The sequence below is a fragment of the Diorhabda carinulata genome, chromosome 5 (genome assembly GCF_026250575.1).
Source record: "Diorhabda carinulata isolate Delta chromosome 5, icDioCari1.1, whole genome shotgun sequence".
In the NCBI taxonomy this organism is placed as follows: domain Eukaryota; kingdom Metazoa; phylum Arthropoda; class Insecta; order Coleoptera; family Chrysomelidae; genus Diorhabda; species Diorhabda carinulata.
Window position 1 is genome coordinate 20,868,010 of NC_079464.1, and position 17,947 is coordinate 20,885,956.

The following is a 17,947-nucleotide window of genomic DNA, read 5'->3' on the forward strand; positions in this document are numbered from 1 at the left end:
AATAATATACTAATATACTATTAACTTTTATTGAACATTTTTTTTGTTACTTAATGAATATACTGTTCTGAACTCGTCCAAGACATAGGGTGTGAAGTCGGTCCTATCCGGTTATAATAGAATTCTTAATTTTGACTCGTTTCATGCTTGTTTTTATATGTTTTTATCATAGCAGGCGATTTGTTTACATTGTTTCTTTTCAACTAATTTCTAGGAAGATCTTGTTATTTATATATGTTTTAGAATTCTAGAAATGCGTTTCTGCTATATATACAAAATATTCTATATTCAAATAAGGTGATCCCGTCTCTAGGATAGATAGAAAACTGAAAAATATTTGGGGTTTGACCACTCATCCGTATTCAAGATAAATTATAGACATTTTTTACGATTTTACCGCAACTATTGGCAACGTTGTATTGAAAATTTATTCGAATATCTTTTGGAAGCTGATATGTTCAATGAATTTGTTTTTATGTCTGACTCCCACACAGGGCGCTAGTTACACGGCTCGTATCAAGTAGTATACCTTTTTGGTGTAAAATTAAATGATGTACAAGTTCACTTGAAATTTTACTGAATAAATCTAATATTGAAAAAGTCATGTTCAATACTACTTGGTATAGACCGTGTAACTAGCTCCCTCTATGAGTATCAGACACAAAAACATATTTATTGGATGTATCAGCTTCTAACAACAAATTTGTTCAAAATATTTATACAATGTTGCCAGTAGTAGTTGCTGCAAAATCGTAAAAAATATGTATAATTTTTTTTCTTCAATGCCCTTTATTTTGAATACGATTTTTTACCAAGCAAACCCCAAATAGTTTTCAGTTTTCTATCTAATTCTAAAGACGGGATCACCTTTTCTGGAATCACCCTGTATATAAAGCATGTTTAGCGGAGTTAGTTTAGTTTATAATAAATAGTTATAGTGAAATAGAAGATTAACCAGTGAATTTGCATTTGAATAAATTAGAAAAGTAATTATACAAGTAGTGATAAGATAATTATTTTATAACTTAGTTAAGTCAAGTGTTTAAATAAATTAAATAAGTAAAAGTCATTCACACCACGAATAGAAAGAATGTAAATAAATAAGAAAAACATTATAATACTGTGTAATTGAATTGAACAGCAAAATCGTAGCAGTTCTATTTCTTATGTGTCAGAGCTAACGTAATTAATCAAATCGCCTATCGAGTCCAAATGATTTGATTCATCAATTACCAGATTACTCGTATCCATCGTTTCCTACGCAGGATCTGGTTCATTTTACTGTCGGTTTCTCCTGATTTTAACCTGCATTGATCACGTGACATAAACGTATTGTAGGTATACCACCCCGAACGTCAATATATAATTTTTTTTTTATCGAAAACATTTGATTATTATTATCTCATGATCTAATTAAATTGGATCCGACTCATTTTATCGACGAATAGTTTTTTTATTACGCTTTTCGTAGTTTCATTGAGCTTTATTATTTTGACAGATCGATATCCTGGAGCCGTTATGTCAGTAACCACGCGGACGTTGGGGGTATAGCACGCTTTTCTTCCCTTATAACCTAAAAAACACGCGGGCTATATTCTCGGTAGAACAATGCCCCTATCGGCTATAAATTTTCCTTTATTTATGTATATTTATTATCGTAAATCGTGGTGGAGATTTTTAAGATTCGGAAGTGTAGTTATGTAATTAGAAGTATAAATTGTTACTTTTATATTTGCATCTTCCTTAGAAATGATTCCGTCTAAATACTGTGATTCTACTTCTTCCAGTAAGATGTATTTATTTTTAAATATTGTATTTCAATTGAAAACGGACATTTTATTCGGGAAATTACAATAATCAACATAAGAAAGTGAACAAACAAACACAACTATAAAAACAAAACCACACACTCCTATACATTATTCAAATATGACTTAGGGTAGGTATTAGAATATTGAATACTTGTAATAACATGACTTGTTGATAATATTCATTTATCTACAAATATCATTTTATATATGAATTTATCCGAGAATATTGATGAGTAATGACAGTTATTACTTTTGTCAATGGATCCTTATTTCACACCATCACGCGGAAACGGCTGGACCGATTTTTTTTGTTGTGTTGGTTATCTACAGGTGAAGGTTCTTATGAAAAAAAAATTTTAAAAATGGCGCGGAAAATTAGAAAATTTGAGAATACTTTTTTAAGAATATTAACTTCTACTATAACCCTATAATCCGGTCAATTTAGACATTCGAAGTTACATAAATTTCCGTCAAGCTAAAAATCAGTAAAATTGTTCAAAATATAATTGAATGTAGATATTGAATGAGCCCCATCATTTCCGTGTATGGATAAAATTTTATTCAAGGTCAAACGTCAAAAAAATGAGTTTTTCAGCAAAACGGTGAGTTTTATCATAAAAATACCTTAGACGAAAATTGTAAATCATAATATTATCTCAAAAATGTATCAATACTTTTTTTAGTACAAGCCACTGTTTCTGAGATATAAGGATTCAAAAAGTTGTAAGAGTTGTCGTATTTAATGGTTTCACCAATATCTTTTCAGCAGTAAACTTTTCTTACAAAATTGAAATGAACCGAGACTTGTTGTGAGTATTTGTAAGAAATTTCTGTTGACTGGAACTGTCATAAGTTCATCAAATAAATTATCAATTGACGAAGATGTTGCTAAAGTTCGACGATGTTGTTCTGCAGCTTTGGTATTTCTCGTACAATCATAGCCATTAAATACGACAGTAAATCTGAAACGTTATAAGTTTTACAACTTTTTAAATCGTTATATCTCAGAAACGGTGGCTCGTAGGAAAAAAAGTATTGATACGTTTATTGTAGATAAGTTTATGATCTCTCTGATTTCGTCTTTTTTTACCTTTGACCTTTTTTTCTTCTTCTTCTTCCTGCTGTATATAGGCATCATTACCTGTTTTTCTTCACGTCATTGCCTCTGCTTAGTCACCTAGGAGGTTGTCACTCCATTTTTTCCTAGGTCTTCCAAGGCTTCTTTGTCCTGCTGGTGATTTTTCCCTTGATATTTTCACAATTCGTTCTTCCGTTAAGCGGTCAATGTGCTCATTCCATTTTATCTTTCTATCCAGTACCCAGTCATTGATGTTATCTATCCCGCATGTTCGTCTTATGTTTTCACTCCTTTCTCTATCCAGTAGTGTTCTTCCCGCTATTCTTCGAACTATTTTCATTTCTGTAGTCTCCAATATCCGTTTCGTTTTAGAGGTCTCAGGTCGGGTCTCTGCTGCATAGGATAATATAGGTCTGATTGCGGTCTTGTAAATGCGGGCTTTTGCTTCAGTTCGAATGTATTTATTTCGCCAGATTGTGTCATTTAGGTATGCTGCTGCTCTTGAGGCTCTTGTAGCTTGGTTTCTTAATTCCGTCTCCACGTCCCCGTGTTCAGACCTTTTTTTCCACACACGAAAATGATGGGGAACATCAAAATTTTATTTTCAATTGTAGTTTAAACAATTTCATTGATTTGCATCTCGATGGGAATTTATGTAGCTTCACTCTTATTTTTTCCTCTATTTCTTCTTGGTCTATTTTGTGACTTAGTGGCTGGAAGGCTGTAGTGAGATGATTTACAAATAAATCAGCTTTTCTTTGTTGCTTCTAGCTCACTGTTCGTATTCGTTTTTTGTCCAGGTAGGGCTGTTACCTTGGGTTTTTTTTTTAATTTTATATTGGCTTCCAAATGGAATTACCTATTCTTGTTAATTTAGACACGTATCCCTCTATTTTAAGTCGATTGAAGTTTTTTTTGTCTGCAGGAATGTAGCTCATTTGCCATCTTGCCCGAATCTGTTTCTTTTCGTAGCAAAAACTTATATAGATACATATATAGTTTTAATAACAAAATTGAGATTTCTAGCAGAATATTGAATTGCCCATCTTCTTCGATACAAATTGAAATATGCGATAAAATTGTGGAATTAACTCCTCAAGAAATATCAAACCTTTTTCATCAGCAGCAATGTTTGAAACATTATCTACCTGATGGGTTTTTAAGCCCGATGGGAAGTCCATTTAAGAATGCTTGCCTTGAGGATTGTATGGAAGAATCCACCACTTGAAGAAGATATTCTCGAAATGTTCGCTGCTGTAGAAATAAAGTAATCAACAGTCTTGTTATCATTTTCTTGCATTTCATTTTTATAATTAATCACAATCATTTGTTTTTCGCTAGCGTTTAAATGAAGCTTTTTATCTCTCTTCTTAGGCAGAGTATAGCTAATGTCAACAACTTCATCATTAGTCTCCATGTCAGACATGTTTTTAGAAAATTACACAACAGACAAATACAAAAAATCTAATACGATGCCGTCCCTGTACTATACCTGATATAGCGGTTATAGTAGCGATGCGACACTAAACACGCGACTTTTTATTTTGGGTATATTATGGTGCCTCTGATTTGGACCAATAACGATGTCGCGCGCCACGTTTTGCCCAGAATGTTCACGTGCTGATCACGCACTGATCATTATTTGGTTTACTATTTTTTTTTTCGATAAATAGACTTTAGTCTCGAACTTTATTGTTAGCCCTTGCCATCGTTGTTGAAAAAATTATCAATATATTTCCAGATAGTTGTAAAAACTTAACTTTTAACAGTTACGAGTCGTCTTTTATTTACATAAACAACTTTTTCTTCATGTTTCTACGTACCTTAGTATGTCTCCTTCCATCTGGTTCTTTATTTCGGGCTGCATAATTGCTCGATATTCTTTTTCTTGTGGTTGTTCTGGTCTTCTTAGTATTTTTAGTTTTTCTTCGCCTTTCTGTGTTACGTACATTACTTTGTGTGCCTAAATTATTGTGGCCCTTATTGTCTTGTAAACTGAATGAGTTGTCTTTTCTTTTTATATGTCTGTGATTTGATGTCTTTTACTATGACTTCTTTTTTTATCAGATTTTTTAGTTCGTGTTACATATTCATTTGCTTGTTGTTTTAGACCTAGTATTAATCTCAGTATTTTTTCTTTCTATTATTCATAGTTTTTCTTGGACTCTCTGAGTTAGGCTCATTACTTTGGCTGCTTTGGCCTCCTTGTTATGCCTAATATTTCCAGTATAATATGGTACATGTTTCAATTACCTCATTTATCTTTTTATTTCTTCCTTTTTACCATACCTCCAAGTTATTAGAATTGTTATTTGAAACGTATATAAACTTTTATTTCTGTCTCATTTGCACTCAACATATATTTTGTTTTGTCTTGGTTAATTCGTGGTTTTCTGGTTTCTGATTCCTCATTTACCTTTGCTAATGCTTCTTCTAAACCCCACCACACTAAAGCAGAAATAAGTAAAGAAAACTCGGATTGATCCACCAATAAAAACGCTTTCCAGCGGCGGATACTTTCATTTGCAGAAAATTCCACACAATGACTCGCTTACACGATTATCAAATAGGAGCTAAGCGCTCAACACGGCTCAAATTTTAGTGGAAATCTCTCAACGCATGTATTGACATCTTCAGGTCGAGGTCCGAAACTTTTGAAACAATCCTTTTTGTTATTGAAAGAAATCGAAATTTACTTCAATGCAAAATCAAAATTGACTTGTTTTTTTTCTCAATTTTTGTTAGTGTTTACTAAAAGGACAATATCAATATCAGGGTATTTGTTGCGTGAAGGGTAGCATAAAAAACTAAAATATGTGGTTAGTATTCTCAAACAATTTATCAAATTCGCGTGATGCATGTCAAGTGTTATTATTGCACCCAACAAAAAATCAATATTTCAACAAATATATGAGACCTTAGCACTGGTCGCATGGGGGAAGGAAGTTTTTATAAATTAATATTATTTGGTTTACGTACCAAAGTGGAAGTTTCTCGTGAAATACCTGCTTAGTCAATTATTCCTGTTGAAAACAAGATTTTATTATTCGATAGACTCCCTGAATTTCAATTTAGTTGTTCCATTGATATTCTAATTTATGAATTTCATCTTTTGACGTAGAAATATAAAGGAGGTGTCGAAATACGATTCCACGGTTACTATTACATCGACTTGCAAATGGTTTCCATGCTTGATTTTTTTATTGCAAGAGTATTCAAATATTCAATCGGCGAATAGAGTGGATGTTCGAAGTTTAATGAACCCATTTTCAAACATTGCTTTTTATCTTGCGTGAGAGTGTGCACACTGGAGTTGTATGTTCGCCACAAATATATCGCTTACAATTCTTGCAAATGGTTTTGGTCAATCTGGTTGTTCATGATGTGTAACATTAAGCACAGCGACGACGCTTTGTTGGAGCTACGGTATCTTCTGCAGCCACTGATCCAGCTTCTTCATTGGGTTCTTCCACTGGTTTGAATCTTCTGAGACCTTCAGAAAGAGAACGCCTTGTGTCATAAGACTTTTTGTGGTAAGTTGTGGTAAGGCTAATCCGTGATTCAGTTTCCGATTGTGCATTGATGCCTGCAGAGCTTATCAACAACGTCGACGCCAGACTTAGTTTTATTACAACATATGACCATTTCTGGTATCGCAGCTTGTACTGACTCCTGATCTATGGCATCATCGTAATGCTAAGGAGATATAACAAGAACATTTCGATACTTTTTTGGTACGTAGGAAACAAGAGTTGGTTGCTCTCCAAAACCAAACATACTTGACTGTGATGGTCACCCCTTGACATTCAGTTTCCAAAGAACTGATCTTATCCATCTTCTTAACAGTTTATTGGGCACTTTTCTTCTGGGGTACGTGTGGTGCGAATTTGAGCGAATCTTCAAACTACAAAAGAGAGCTTACTCGGACTAAACAGCAGGACTTACTGCAGGGACTTCTTTAAAAGATTAAAAATTCTAACTCTTCCTTGGATTTAGAGGCTTTCAATAAGTAGTAAGTAAAAGCTTATTTTAAGTAATTTGATCATTTTACACAAAATACATGTTTATTTGAAAGTACTTTTTATTACAACCACCATACAGGTACATGCTTATGAAGTTTTACGATCTTAGTCTATTATTATCAAGTCTGTTGTGTCTTTTCTTTATTTCTATTTTTTTTTCTTATACCATAGACTGAAATAATCCATGATTTATGTTTTTTTATATCTTAGCAACTAGCTACAGAAAGTAGTTTGAAATTAAATACATAACACAGAGAAAAGTAAGAAATATTTATACATTATAAACTTCTTCAAAATTTTTATTTGATTATACATTAAAAAACATGGAATTTATTATATCGTCGGATCACCGGCCAAAAATTTCTTTTTAGATTTTGTTTAAAGTGTGTACTTGCATTTAATCACTTTAAATGTATGTACCTCGAAGTAGTGTTGAAGTACGTGAAGTACATATATTTATTGATACCACATACTCATCTTCTTCTTTGATAACATGTTCAACATAGTTTTTTCAAAGCCTTTGGCGGTCTGCTGCTAGAACTTTCTGGTTCTACAATCTCTTTACTCAGTTCTGGAGACTGATTACATTTTCATAATTCTGATTTTACGTTTGCCCATATTAAATATAGGGTTAAATTTGCAATGGTAAAGAGGTAGTCTGAGAAGAATATAACCCTTTTCTTTGCACACAAATTTTCTCTAACTTTAAACCTTTAATAACAGTAAGCAATTCTTTGTTTGTTGGGCCCTTTTCACGATAGCTGACAGAGAGAGGAATATTTTTTTCAGACTTAAATGCTAAAACGATTACAGACTGTGGTGGAATGTTAGTCAAAAGCTGCTCATTAAATCATAATGCGCTTCCCTTTGCATTCGAATATATTTAAAACAACTCTCTCTATTTATTTAAAGAAATTTATGAATTAAATGAATCTCACCAAGTCACTCCACTGTTTATCGCAGAATGTCTGGTAGGAATATTTCAAAGAAATTATGTACATACAGCTTTTGCCAAAAGCAATTCATTTATGTTTACGATTCGATGTTTTCATTGGTAAACAGAGATGATGAGTCCACGTGGTCTGACGTTTTCTTAGATATTCACCGAATTTATACGGGAAGTAAACATTATTTTTATTTTTTAATTTGGTGTAGATACCGTGCGTATTTATGAAATATTGATTGTTCCTTGGTGTCTACTGCAATTGATATTGGAAGAACTATACTTTGTACTGGGTAATTTTTGGTATCGAGTGAAATTACTTATTACTTCAAGAGCTATCTATTAGTACTTCTTACTTATTAGTTCGGGAAAAATAATTTATTAGGCTACATGTACTTGTTACTGAGAGTACTTTTTCTTAGTAGTTATAACAACACTGTTTTCTAGTTGCGAAAAATTCCCTGTTTTGTTTATCAGTTTTACTTGTACTGTTCGGTGGGTGCCCATAGTTTTTTGCAAACTATTTTGTTTCAATAAACTGATAACAACCTGATATTTTTTTAATATCGTTGTATGTCAAGGTTATTACTGTTTTTAAGCTATTGCTTTTTTCCTTTATTTTGATAAGCTATTGATTAATAGTATCTAAAAATACAAATGAGTCACTTTATAATCATCAACTATTAGAAACTATTGTAACTAGCCCACACATTATTAAAAGTTGGAATACTAAGGACAGAAAAAGTAATATTATGCAATGGAAAGACACAAAATCACAATCCTTATCTCATTTAAGGAGATCTTAAGATCCAATCGGTAGTTTTTATTTATTATAATCATCAACTTCAAATATGCTTAAATTTATGTCAGAGAAATGATAGCCTTTGAAATAATTATGAAAAATATTAGCTGACCCGGCAGACATCCTACTGCCCCAATGATAAATAAAAGATCTAAACTTTTATAAGAAATAAAACTTTTGTACGAAATAGACTATAAATGAACAAAACGAATCATTTTTTCATTAAGAATAATGAAAAAAAAACTCGGTATGAATGAAGTTTTATTATTTATTATTATTTTCGATTAATTACTCATGATGTTGCTTAATTACAAAACGGAGTTTCAGTTTCATATTGACAGACAAACACAGTTATGATACAGTCTATCAAGTTTTCTAATAAACTTTTTTTTGTTTTGTCCTGTGGTGCGTGAATAAACAATGCTCCAAGATGATTCCGAAAACGTACCAAACGTTTAAAATTGAATAGTAAATCCGTTATAATCATCGGTACACACGGGATCAAGACATCCTCTTCTTTTTAATTTCCCTTTATGATTGTTTATTATTATGTTTATATTATTATGATGTTGATTAATGTTATGCAGCATGATGGCAACTGATTCTACTTTTAACTGCAAATTGTGAGGTGGTAATCCAGGCAATTCCAGTGAATCTAAAAACCCCGTGGGATAATTGACTACGTTATCCTAGTTCATAACGGTGTCGACTGATTTGAAGGAAACCAACTGTCCCGGAAGAAAATTCTGAATGGTCGCATTGAGATCCTCGACATGTTTCGTCCAGCCAATTATGGTTATTTAACTGTTACGCTATGTCTGGGAATACACGCTTAATAAGATCCTCTTTTGAGTCTGTGTAGTCATTTGCAGTTGCATTTTGTTGCAAAAATATTCGCATGTTAGCAGTAAAGTGTCACTATCATAAAAGACCAACAAAAAAGAGCACATAACTTGGTATGTATTTGTCTGAGGTATCGATCGAAATAGAGGATGAATCGACATATTAGTTGGTTATCAAATGTTAAATATTATGTTTGCATTCAGAAATTTAATTTTTGACAAAATATTAGGGGAAAACAAAATTGTTGTTTTTATTTAGAGCATTTTCATATTTATTCAACGTTTAAACCCTCTCTGGACTTCAACAAATAATTCAAGTCCAAAATTAGCCAAATCGGTCCAGCCGTTCTCGAGTTTTAGCGAGACTAACGAACAGCATTTCATTTTTTTACATATAGATATATTTAAATTATGTAAAATTTATTAATTTATTAATTATATGCATAAAATTGAACATTTTTTGTCTATGCGTTATTTTTTTAAACAATATAAACAACAAAAAATCGGTACAAATTTTGTTTTTTGCGTTTTGCAATGAACCTTCAAAATAAGCTTTTATAAATTAAATTTTGATAATTTGTTGCTTAGATAATTCAACCGAAAGGAGAAAATTTCTAATTTTTTAAATTGTTTATAATTTTTTTAATTTTAAATATAAAGGTTTCTATTCACTGAAAACCGAGTTCTCGATGTGGCCCCAATAGTTTTTGCAAAATGGCAATTAAGCCATAGGAGGCCTTTTTTTCAAAGGGTCATTCTTGCTCACAGGATCGTCCTATCATCATTTGGAAAGTCGCGTTGGAAAGAAGATGAGTTGAACTAAAAATCCCTCATCTTAGTTTTTTGAATTTTTGTTTTTTGACCCCAAAAAAGTGTTCAAAAAAGGGGTAAAAAAATTTATAAACAATTTATTGTTTTATAAACATTATATAAAAATATAGAAGCCGCGAAAGCGAGTGGGGATAACGAGAAAAAGCAAAGACGGCGCGCTCAAAAATGCTCCAACAGACTTCAAATCTGCGGATCGCTGAAAAATATTAATTATCTCAGTAACTATTGGGCCGATTTTGATTTGAACAGTTATTCATACTGGCATAAAATTCTTTGCATTCTAGGTGAAAATACTCATTTTTATGGGGAAATATTTCGTATTTACTGCTTTACTTGAATAAACTTACGAAAAAAAAGGCTTCTGGTGACAAAATTAATAGTAGGAAAAAACAACGCTATCGTGTTCTAGGGGTTAAATAAAAGTTATGTGCATAAAATGTGCATAGGCTCAGTGCAAAACACAAAAAACATAATTTGTACCGATTTTTTGGTGTTTTTATTGTTTAAAAAAATAACGCATAGACAAAAAATGTTAAATTTCATGCACATAACTTTTATTTAACTCCTAGAACACGATGGCGTTGTTTTTTTACTGATTTTTGGTTTAACTAGCATTTTGTGCGTCCGTCTGTCTGTTACATCGATATCTCCTCACAGGAAGCATGTAGCAGTTCGGGTCTTTTCGAATTTAATTCTTGTATAACTGTAGATGTGCCAAAACGAAAGAAATTGAGGCAATATTAGGAAAAGATTAATCAAATTAACTAAAATGTGATTTTAAAGATAGTTGAAAATTTGTTAGTAAATTTTATCAACGATATTAAAATTAATATTTAGGTAGAATCATTGAAGAATTCTGTGGCTGATAGACTTGCTTTCAAGCCGTTTTCTTTTACACATACAATTATAATTATTTGTTTTTATTTATCTATCCCAAAGCTTAAGTAGCATCCCTCGTAATAAGTAAGTACACTTGTGGTTTATTTTTTTAATATTTATGGCAAATGCAAGTTTCACGACAATAATTTTATATCATACCTTCGTTATCACAAACTTTTATCATTTTTGTTATTTCCTATAATTTGTAGTTCGTTTTCAACTAGTATTCTACCGGCGCGGCGGCGGTTTTAACGTGCGTTTAATGTTTTTAATTTTCGCGTTTACGTTTTATATTCACAGTTTATGTTGTTTCAATGAAAAGGATAATTGATTAATCAGTTGATGGTATCAATTGTAAAATTACCACGAAACCTGCTTAAAATTTTGTTTATTCTATTATTGTTTAGTGTATTTCACTCGAGTTCTTTTATTCAGAACGTAATAAAACGATTGTAGTTTCCTCTAAATAAGATTATCAAATAATTCATTAAATTCTCTTTTTCTTCTCGTATATCTTGAAAAATGAAAATCAATGTTGCTGCTAATTATTCATTGAAATTATACTTTGGTGTTGCTTTTGGAGAATTGTTCTATTAGCTTTTTAAATCTGTAATAAGTCTAATATCAAAATTTTGAACGGCTGTACAATATTTTTATGTTTGGTTGTTAATTTTAATTAGAAAAAAATTAACTATCGAATTATTTGACAATACCAAGTGGGCATACTTTGGATTACATTGTCGATAAGTTCTTAAGGGAAATTTACTTAATCTTCCACCAACGTCAATTTAAGTTCTTAGAAAATATAAGAGGCTGGATTTTTTTGTTGAAACATTTTTCCCAAATTATCTCCATTTACATCTATCGGATTCATCTACAGTGATCGTGCCAGCCAGTTGTTTAACCGTCGCCGATAAGTTTGTACACGATTTCTAATGCTTTTAATACGTGGTTGATTAGTTCTTCAGGTAAATTGTCACAAACTTCTACCACCTTCTTCGCAGATAGCTCCGGTCATATTCTATGGGATTCATATACTAATCGTGCTGACTAGGCCGTTTGCGTGATGCCTACCTGATTAAGGTAGTCTTTCACTGTATGTGAAGTCTGGAGGCGTGCGTTATCATACATGAAATTGTCGCTTATGAATGAAACAAAAGGTATAAAATGCGATTTAATCAATAGACCTCAATAATGTTAATCACAAGTTCCTTACCAGCTCTCAAACATACCGTTATGACCCACCACCATATGACTATATCTGTACATTTTCTTACTCCATCCTCGGAGCTACGCTGACTTTACGGGCTATTTTTAAAAAATTTCGGTTCTATACAGCTGTTTGATGATGATTTCGTAAAGTCTAAGGTGCCAGTTGACCGATTTCTATTCAGTCTCTCTATAACTTCAGACGCTGCGAACACCTAATGCAGTAGGAGGATTCTTCCACAGCCTTAGCTTAGTATGCATCATAACACCTACTAAAGTTCATAGCAGAATAAAGATCAAACGTTAAATCAGCCAATTCTTCAACAAGTGTCAATTATTATCCAAGCTCTCAAATTAAATTTAGGATCAGAAACAATCTGTTATGAAGATATTAACATATAAACTAAAACCACTTATCAAAATACCTAGAAATATTCGAAAAAATAAATATTTTTACGTTTCTCTAATTGTGCCAGCGTACTTTTTACATCGATATTCAATTTATATATAAATTATGAAATGGAACTTGTTGGAATGAGTATTAACTTCCAAAAGTAATGTTGAAGGAAATAGTTATTGGAAATATCTGGATTGAAATAATTTTGAACATTGAATATCATAAGTTTAAAACAAAATTGATTATATGTTTGAAATTAGGAAAAACGAGACATTTGCATGAAAGCTTTGAGCCTTGCTGTCAACATTTTCGTGACCTATAATACATTTAAAAGTGATAATTAGAAGCTATACATCATTTTAATGTATACCATCTAATCTATATAAAGAAGGTGTCCTATTTTCTTCTTTTTAAACATAAAATCTTGAAAGCTCAACAATTTGGTTTCTCATCAAATAAATCTTGACATTATCTTCTTTGTACCATTTTTATTGCGTGCAAGTTGCAATCTAGTTATTTTTGGCTTAACAGCTCAGCTGACTTTCGTAAAACTTAGCTCTGTTATTTTCATTGTTAAGCTAGGTACAAAATATTTGAGGTTAGGAATTTGTTCACTTTTACTGTTTACAAAGACTCTCATGCAATTTCTTGCTCGTTATATTGCATTATGTCATACTATGCGCACTATTGCCAATAGGAGGTAGGATTTGCCTTGACGTTGCTAATCAGCGATATGTTTTGTCTACACACGTATTTTCAACGAATGTAATTTTCAAATACTCAGTAGCAAGTATGAGTAACTATTCTATGATATCGACATATGCATGGAGCATTGCACATGTGCAAGTGGAATCCACGGAAAACTCCGTAAGCATCAGGCTGCTGTGTTTTCTTTTTATACTGATCTTATTGCAATTGAGGTTAAAATTATAGGTACTCGTTGGCAGCTTTGGCATTAGGATATAACGCCAAGGAAAGGGATTTTTATGCACCGCTTGTTGAAAGTAAGCCCATCAGCTGCTCAAATAATACAGATTTAAATGAAATAGGTTTAAATTATGAAAATTATGGTGCTGTAAATGAAAATACTGAAACACTGTCAATCCCAGAAAGCAAAAATGATAATGATAATGAGTTTGAACATTTCCTAAAGAAGCATACTAAGTTTGGTATATGTAAAGTACTTTTTAAACAGATGTTTAAAAAGACTAGATAAAGCTAAAACAAAAAATAGTTGGGATACATTTTTAAGTACGTGCGGCAGTACCTTTGGCCTACGCAATCGAGCTGGTGCTTCAATAAGAAGTTCAGCCGACATGCATCACCAGAAGGAAACTAGGTGTAACTGGAGGCAGTAAGCATCGACTTTCAGGTCGGCCAGCAAGTGGTGAAAAAACACACTTAAAAAGGAAAAGAAATCTCGCTTTTAATGTAAATAAAAGTGTACCGAGTGCGCACTAAACATAAAAATGTAACTGTAATAATTTAAAATGTTTATATAAATAATAAAATAATAAAGCCTGTATTGTTCCTTTTACCATATCTTTTCTTTTCTATCAGCAAGCTCATGAATGAACGTGCACATGCTTAGATAAAACATACCGCCGATTAGCAACGTCAAGGAAAATCCTACCTCCTATTGGCAATAGTGCGCATAGTATACCCAGGGAGACAAAATTGACCCGCGATTATCAATGTTTGTACAAAGCGTACCAGCGATTAGCAACAACCAATGAGAGACCTCAATTTATAGCCTATGGTTAATCAATGATAAATTCTGCTTAAATGCCACCAGCTAGTGATCACGACTAACTCTCCTAATAGTAGTATTCTCGCCCAGTTTACGACTCCGTGTGAACCCGCCTTAAGAAGAAATGCAAACTTAGTGGTTATTCAGTGGAAACAACATGGAGGATTTTCGACGCCAGTGCCTTCGATGGTACGCGGCAGAACTAATAATTTTCGCGGTTAATTTAAATTTTTAACACGGGATATTTACGGTATTCTATATTATTCATTTTCACCGGGTTCTGATTCCGCGACGGTGACATTACTTACATTACATTACATACTTCTTTTTTTTATTTAGTGTGTAAAGTAACAATTATTGGTATTTGTCGACTTCATTTGAATCGATTATCGCAAGTTACGCGACTTTATTCGAGCGACACTCAATCATCGTTTTGGGAAGAACTCGCATATCAATTTGACATTTTTCGTGTGATTAATGGTACTTTGAAAACTTGTGAGGTTTTCTGTGATTTTCTCTTATGTCTGATGTATCATTTCTAACTGTAAATTGAATGCAACAAATATTATTTAGCGTCAAAACCCTATTCATTTTGAAGGAAACCAATTAACTAACTAAGTCTACCTCGAGTACAATAACAGGCAAATATATATTTCCAAATACACCAGTACTTTTTGCTGAGAAAACTTAATTGTTTTATTACAAATAATAATAAGCTAGAGAATGACAAGCTTGTCGATAAATAAACCTGAAAAAACGGAAATGTTGAGTAGTATTCAAGAGGAGATAAATAAGGATGAAACTGATGTGATATTTGAAGAAATTTCGAAACGAAATAACTTTCAAGAGACGGATGAACAGAAACTATCACATTCTGTTGACGAAGAGAAAAGTAGGTGAATTTCAAGCAGTGGCAATTAAATAATATTTTATTAAATTACTGAATTTTCTTAAACATATGTTGAATTCATTATAAAATGCCATAAAACGTTCTCTTCTTCTTATTTGAATGGATGCCGCATCATTTTATCATGTTAAATCGGTTGTGTGCAGCGTTTCCTCACTATACGGTCTTGAAATTAAATTAAATTCCACAGCTGTTTTCAATCGATAATCGTGTGCATGCGTTTTGCTATGTCGTCCCTTAAGATCAGATATATCTTTTGCATTTTTACCATAATTTCGTTTTTTTTCTTACTGAGACATTACTTAATTTTGACTGCCACAATTTTTTCTCGTAAAACCACTTTTTGTAGTTTGATATACCTAAATAGTAATTGAAATATTTCATGCAAAAATCAAAAATAATCTGGAACAGAACTGGTCAATAGTCAACATTGTCAACCACTAAATTTACGGCAATATCTTTCTTCATTAAAAGGTTACTGGCTACTGTCTGAACCTATATTGGTCAATTCCTCGATTTGTGAAACTGCCCAATGGTGGAAACCAGTTTGTGAAAATTCAATACGAGATTTCGAACATGCTCTTAAAGTTGAAAACTGTTTCTAAAACATTAACTTTTCATTGATTTGATTTCAGAAAGAGCTCTGGAGATATGTGAGCTGGACAACATGTCATCGTCACCCACGATGGGGAGTAGACAATTAAGTAAATCGACATCGGAGTTGAGTAGTCCCAGAGAAGCACCGGATTTTCGACCACAATCCGCTGCACCTCCAGAAACTTCTCATTTATCAGTATATCAAAAAGCACACAGTTTTCTTGCACAAATAAAAGTAAGTTTGTATTGGATATGAAAGTTTCGAAGGGGATCATATGAAAATGTTCAGCTCTCCAATTATCTATTAACCATTTTTCAATCAACAAAATCGTATCAATAAAAATAACAAAAAAATTGTTCACATTTTATTATTAACATATCTGCATAAAAACCAACACGTAACAGAGACGGTGTCTACTTCCAAAATTACGTAAAACTATACAAAAAAAATATAATTATCGTAATGCTGCGAAAGAAACATAGTCTGTTGTTGAATAATCCAAGAAATAATGCTTCTTTCTCAAGAACTTCAACAGATAACCTCAATAATTACTTTGTGAATGTAGTCAACAATTTAATGAATTCTATAACTCCTTCTCCGTGGTCCGCTTTCATTTCATTTCACTTTTAGCAGAACTTTGTGTCACAATTAAATATAAATTCTCCTCTGGTACCGATGGGCATACATATCAAGTCAGCAGAAATACACATTGAATCAACTTACCACTTCAATAAACCTTTCGTTTCAAAATTGTCTTAAACCGGCGATAATTATATCTTTGTATATAAGAGGAGGCAAATAGAGAAATGATGCTATATTCTCCCTCCAAAATAATGTTTACACCAGTATAAAGAATCAACACTGCACTGCAACTAGCTTTCTGTGGTTTAATATGAAAATATTTTCTTTTATTCAAGTGGAAGATAAAAAAAATAGGATTTTACGGTTAGATCACCTCTAATAAACCCTCCAAATGGTTCAATCGCCTTTTACTTTGGTATTTTTAAGTTAGAGGGTTGCATGAAATTAAATTTTGTTTCTACTTAGAAGCCCTGTAATTCCTCAGAGACGCATCTTGGTACAGAGGTAAAATGCCCCCAATCGTCACATTTTCGGCTTCCCTACATCCTCTACTCATTTTTAAAGCATCCAATGAAAGCCTAATTATTTAGAGAACTATTGAGATAAATTTTTTATAGTTATGGATAACATGACTACAAAAACTGTTTATTCTTTGTTCTAAAGTTTAATTTATGATTTTTTAGTTAATTATAAAATAAAAAAGAAAAAGAAAAAAAGTAATAACAAATTTGAATTTTTTCATAAGATTGAGGCCTTTACGTTCACCTAGTTTCGCTAGATGGCACTCGAGTGATAAATAACGATCAGGTATTTTGTACAAGTCTAGAAAAACGTCTTTAAGAAAGTATACATATGATGCTGAAGCTTTTTGTTACATATGTGGTCAATTTATTGAAATTTTGATATACACTACAAATTTAAGACATCTTCCATTCTCTATGAAGCCTGCAAACCATTTTTTGACTGCCCAGTTCAGGATCAGGACAAGCTAAAGGATTCTCATGTTGCTTGTAGTTATGGCAAAACATGTTTAAGAGGCAAACAGTTTTAAATTATTCGAAGATTCAAATGTAGTAGACGGAAATTTTGATTTCCATATTATAGGTCGATTTCGAAGTAAGAAGAGGTCCATGGAATTTGAAATACCAAAGATATGGCCTGAACATAAAAAGACCATGTCAATAACTGCTACGTTTGCATTGTGTACCCGAGTTGAGGTAATGATGCAAAAGCTATGGGATATCCCTATGAACACGACCTGACAGGAAACACCAAAAACATCACTATTAGTTCCAA

At 32.3% G+C, this 17,947-nt stretch overlaps 1 protein-coding gene across 16 annotated transcripts in view; it reads left to right on the forward strand.

Moving 5' to 3' along the window:
- Positions 1 to 1,523: 1,523 nt before the first annotated feature.
- The window catches only part of LOC130894344 (multiple C2 and transmembrane domain-containing protein), an 88,083-nt gene continuing 71,659 nt past the window's right edge, over positions 1,524 to 17,947 (forward strand). For 2 of the 16 annotated variants that reach the window (XM_057801107.1, XM_057801109.1), the window contains exons 1-2: positions 1,524 to 1,786; positions 16,107 to 16,303. In XM_057801107.1, coding sequence (XP_057657090.1) covers positions 1,750 to 1,786; positions 16,107 to 16,303 — 234 coding nt within the window. In that variant the 5' untranslated portion in view covers positions 1,524 to 1,749. Of the gene's footprint in view, positions 1,787 to 11,430; positions 11,647 to 12,564; positions 15,457 to 16,106; positions 16,304 to 17,947 lie in introns of those variants that run through there. The other 14 variants (XM_057801103.1, XM_057801093.1, XM_057801096.1 and 11 more) reach the window with 14 other exon arrangements.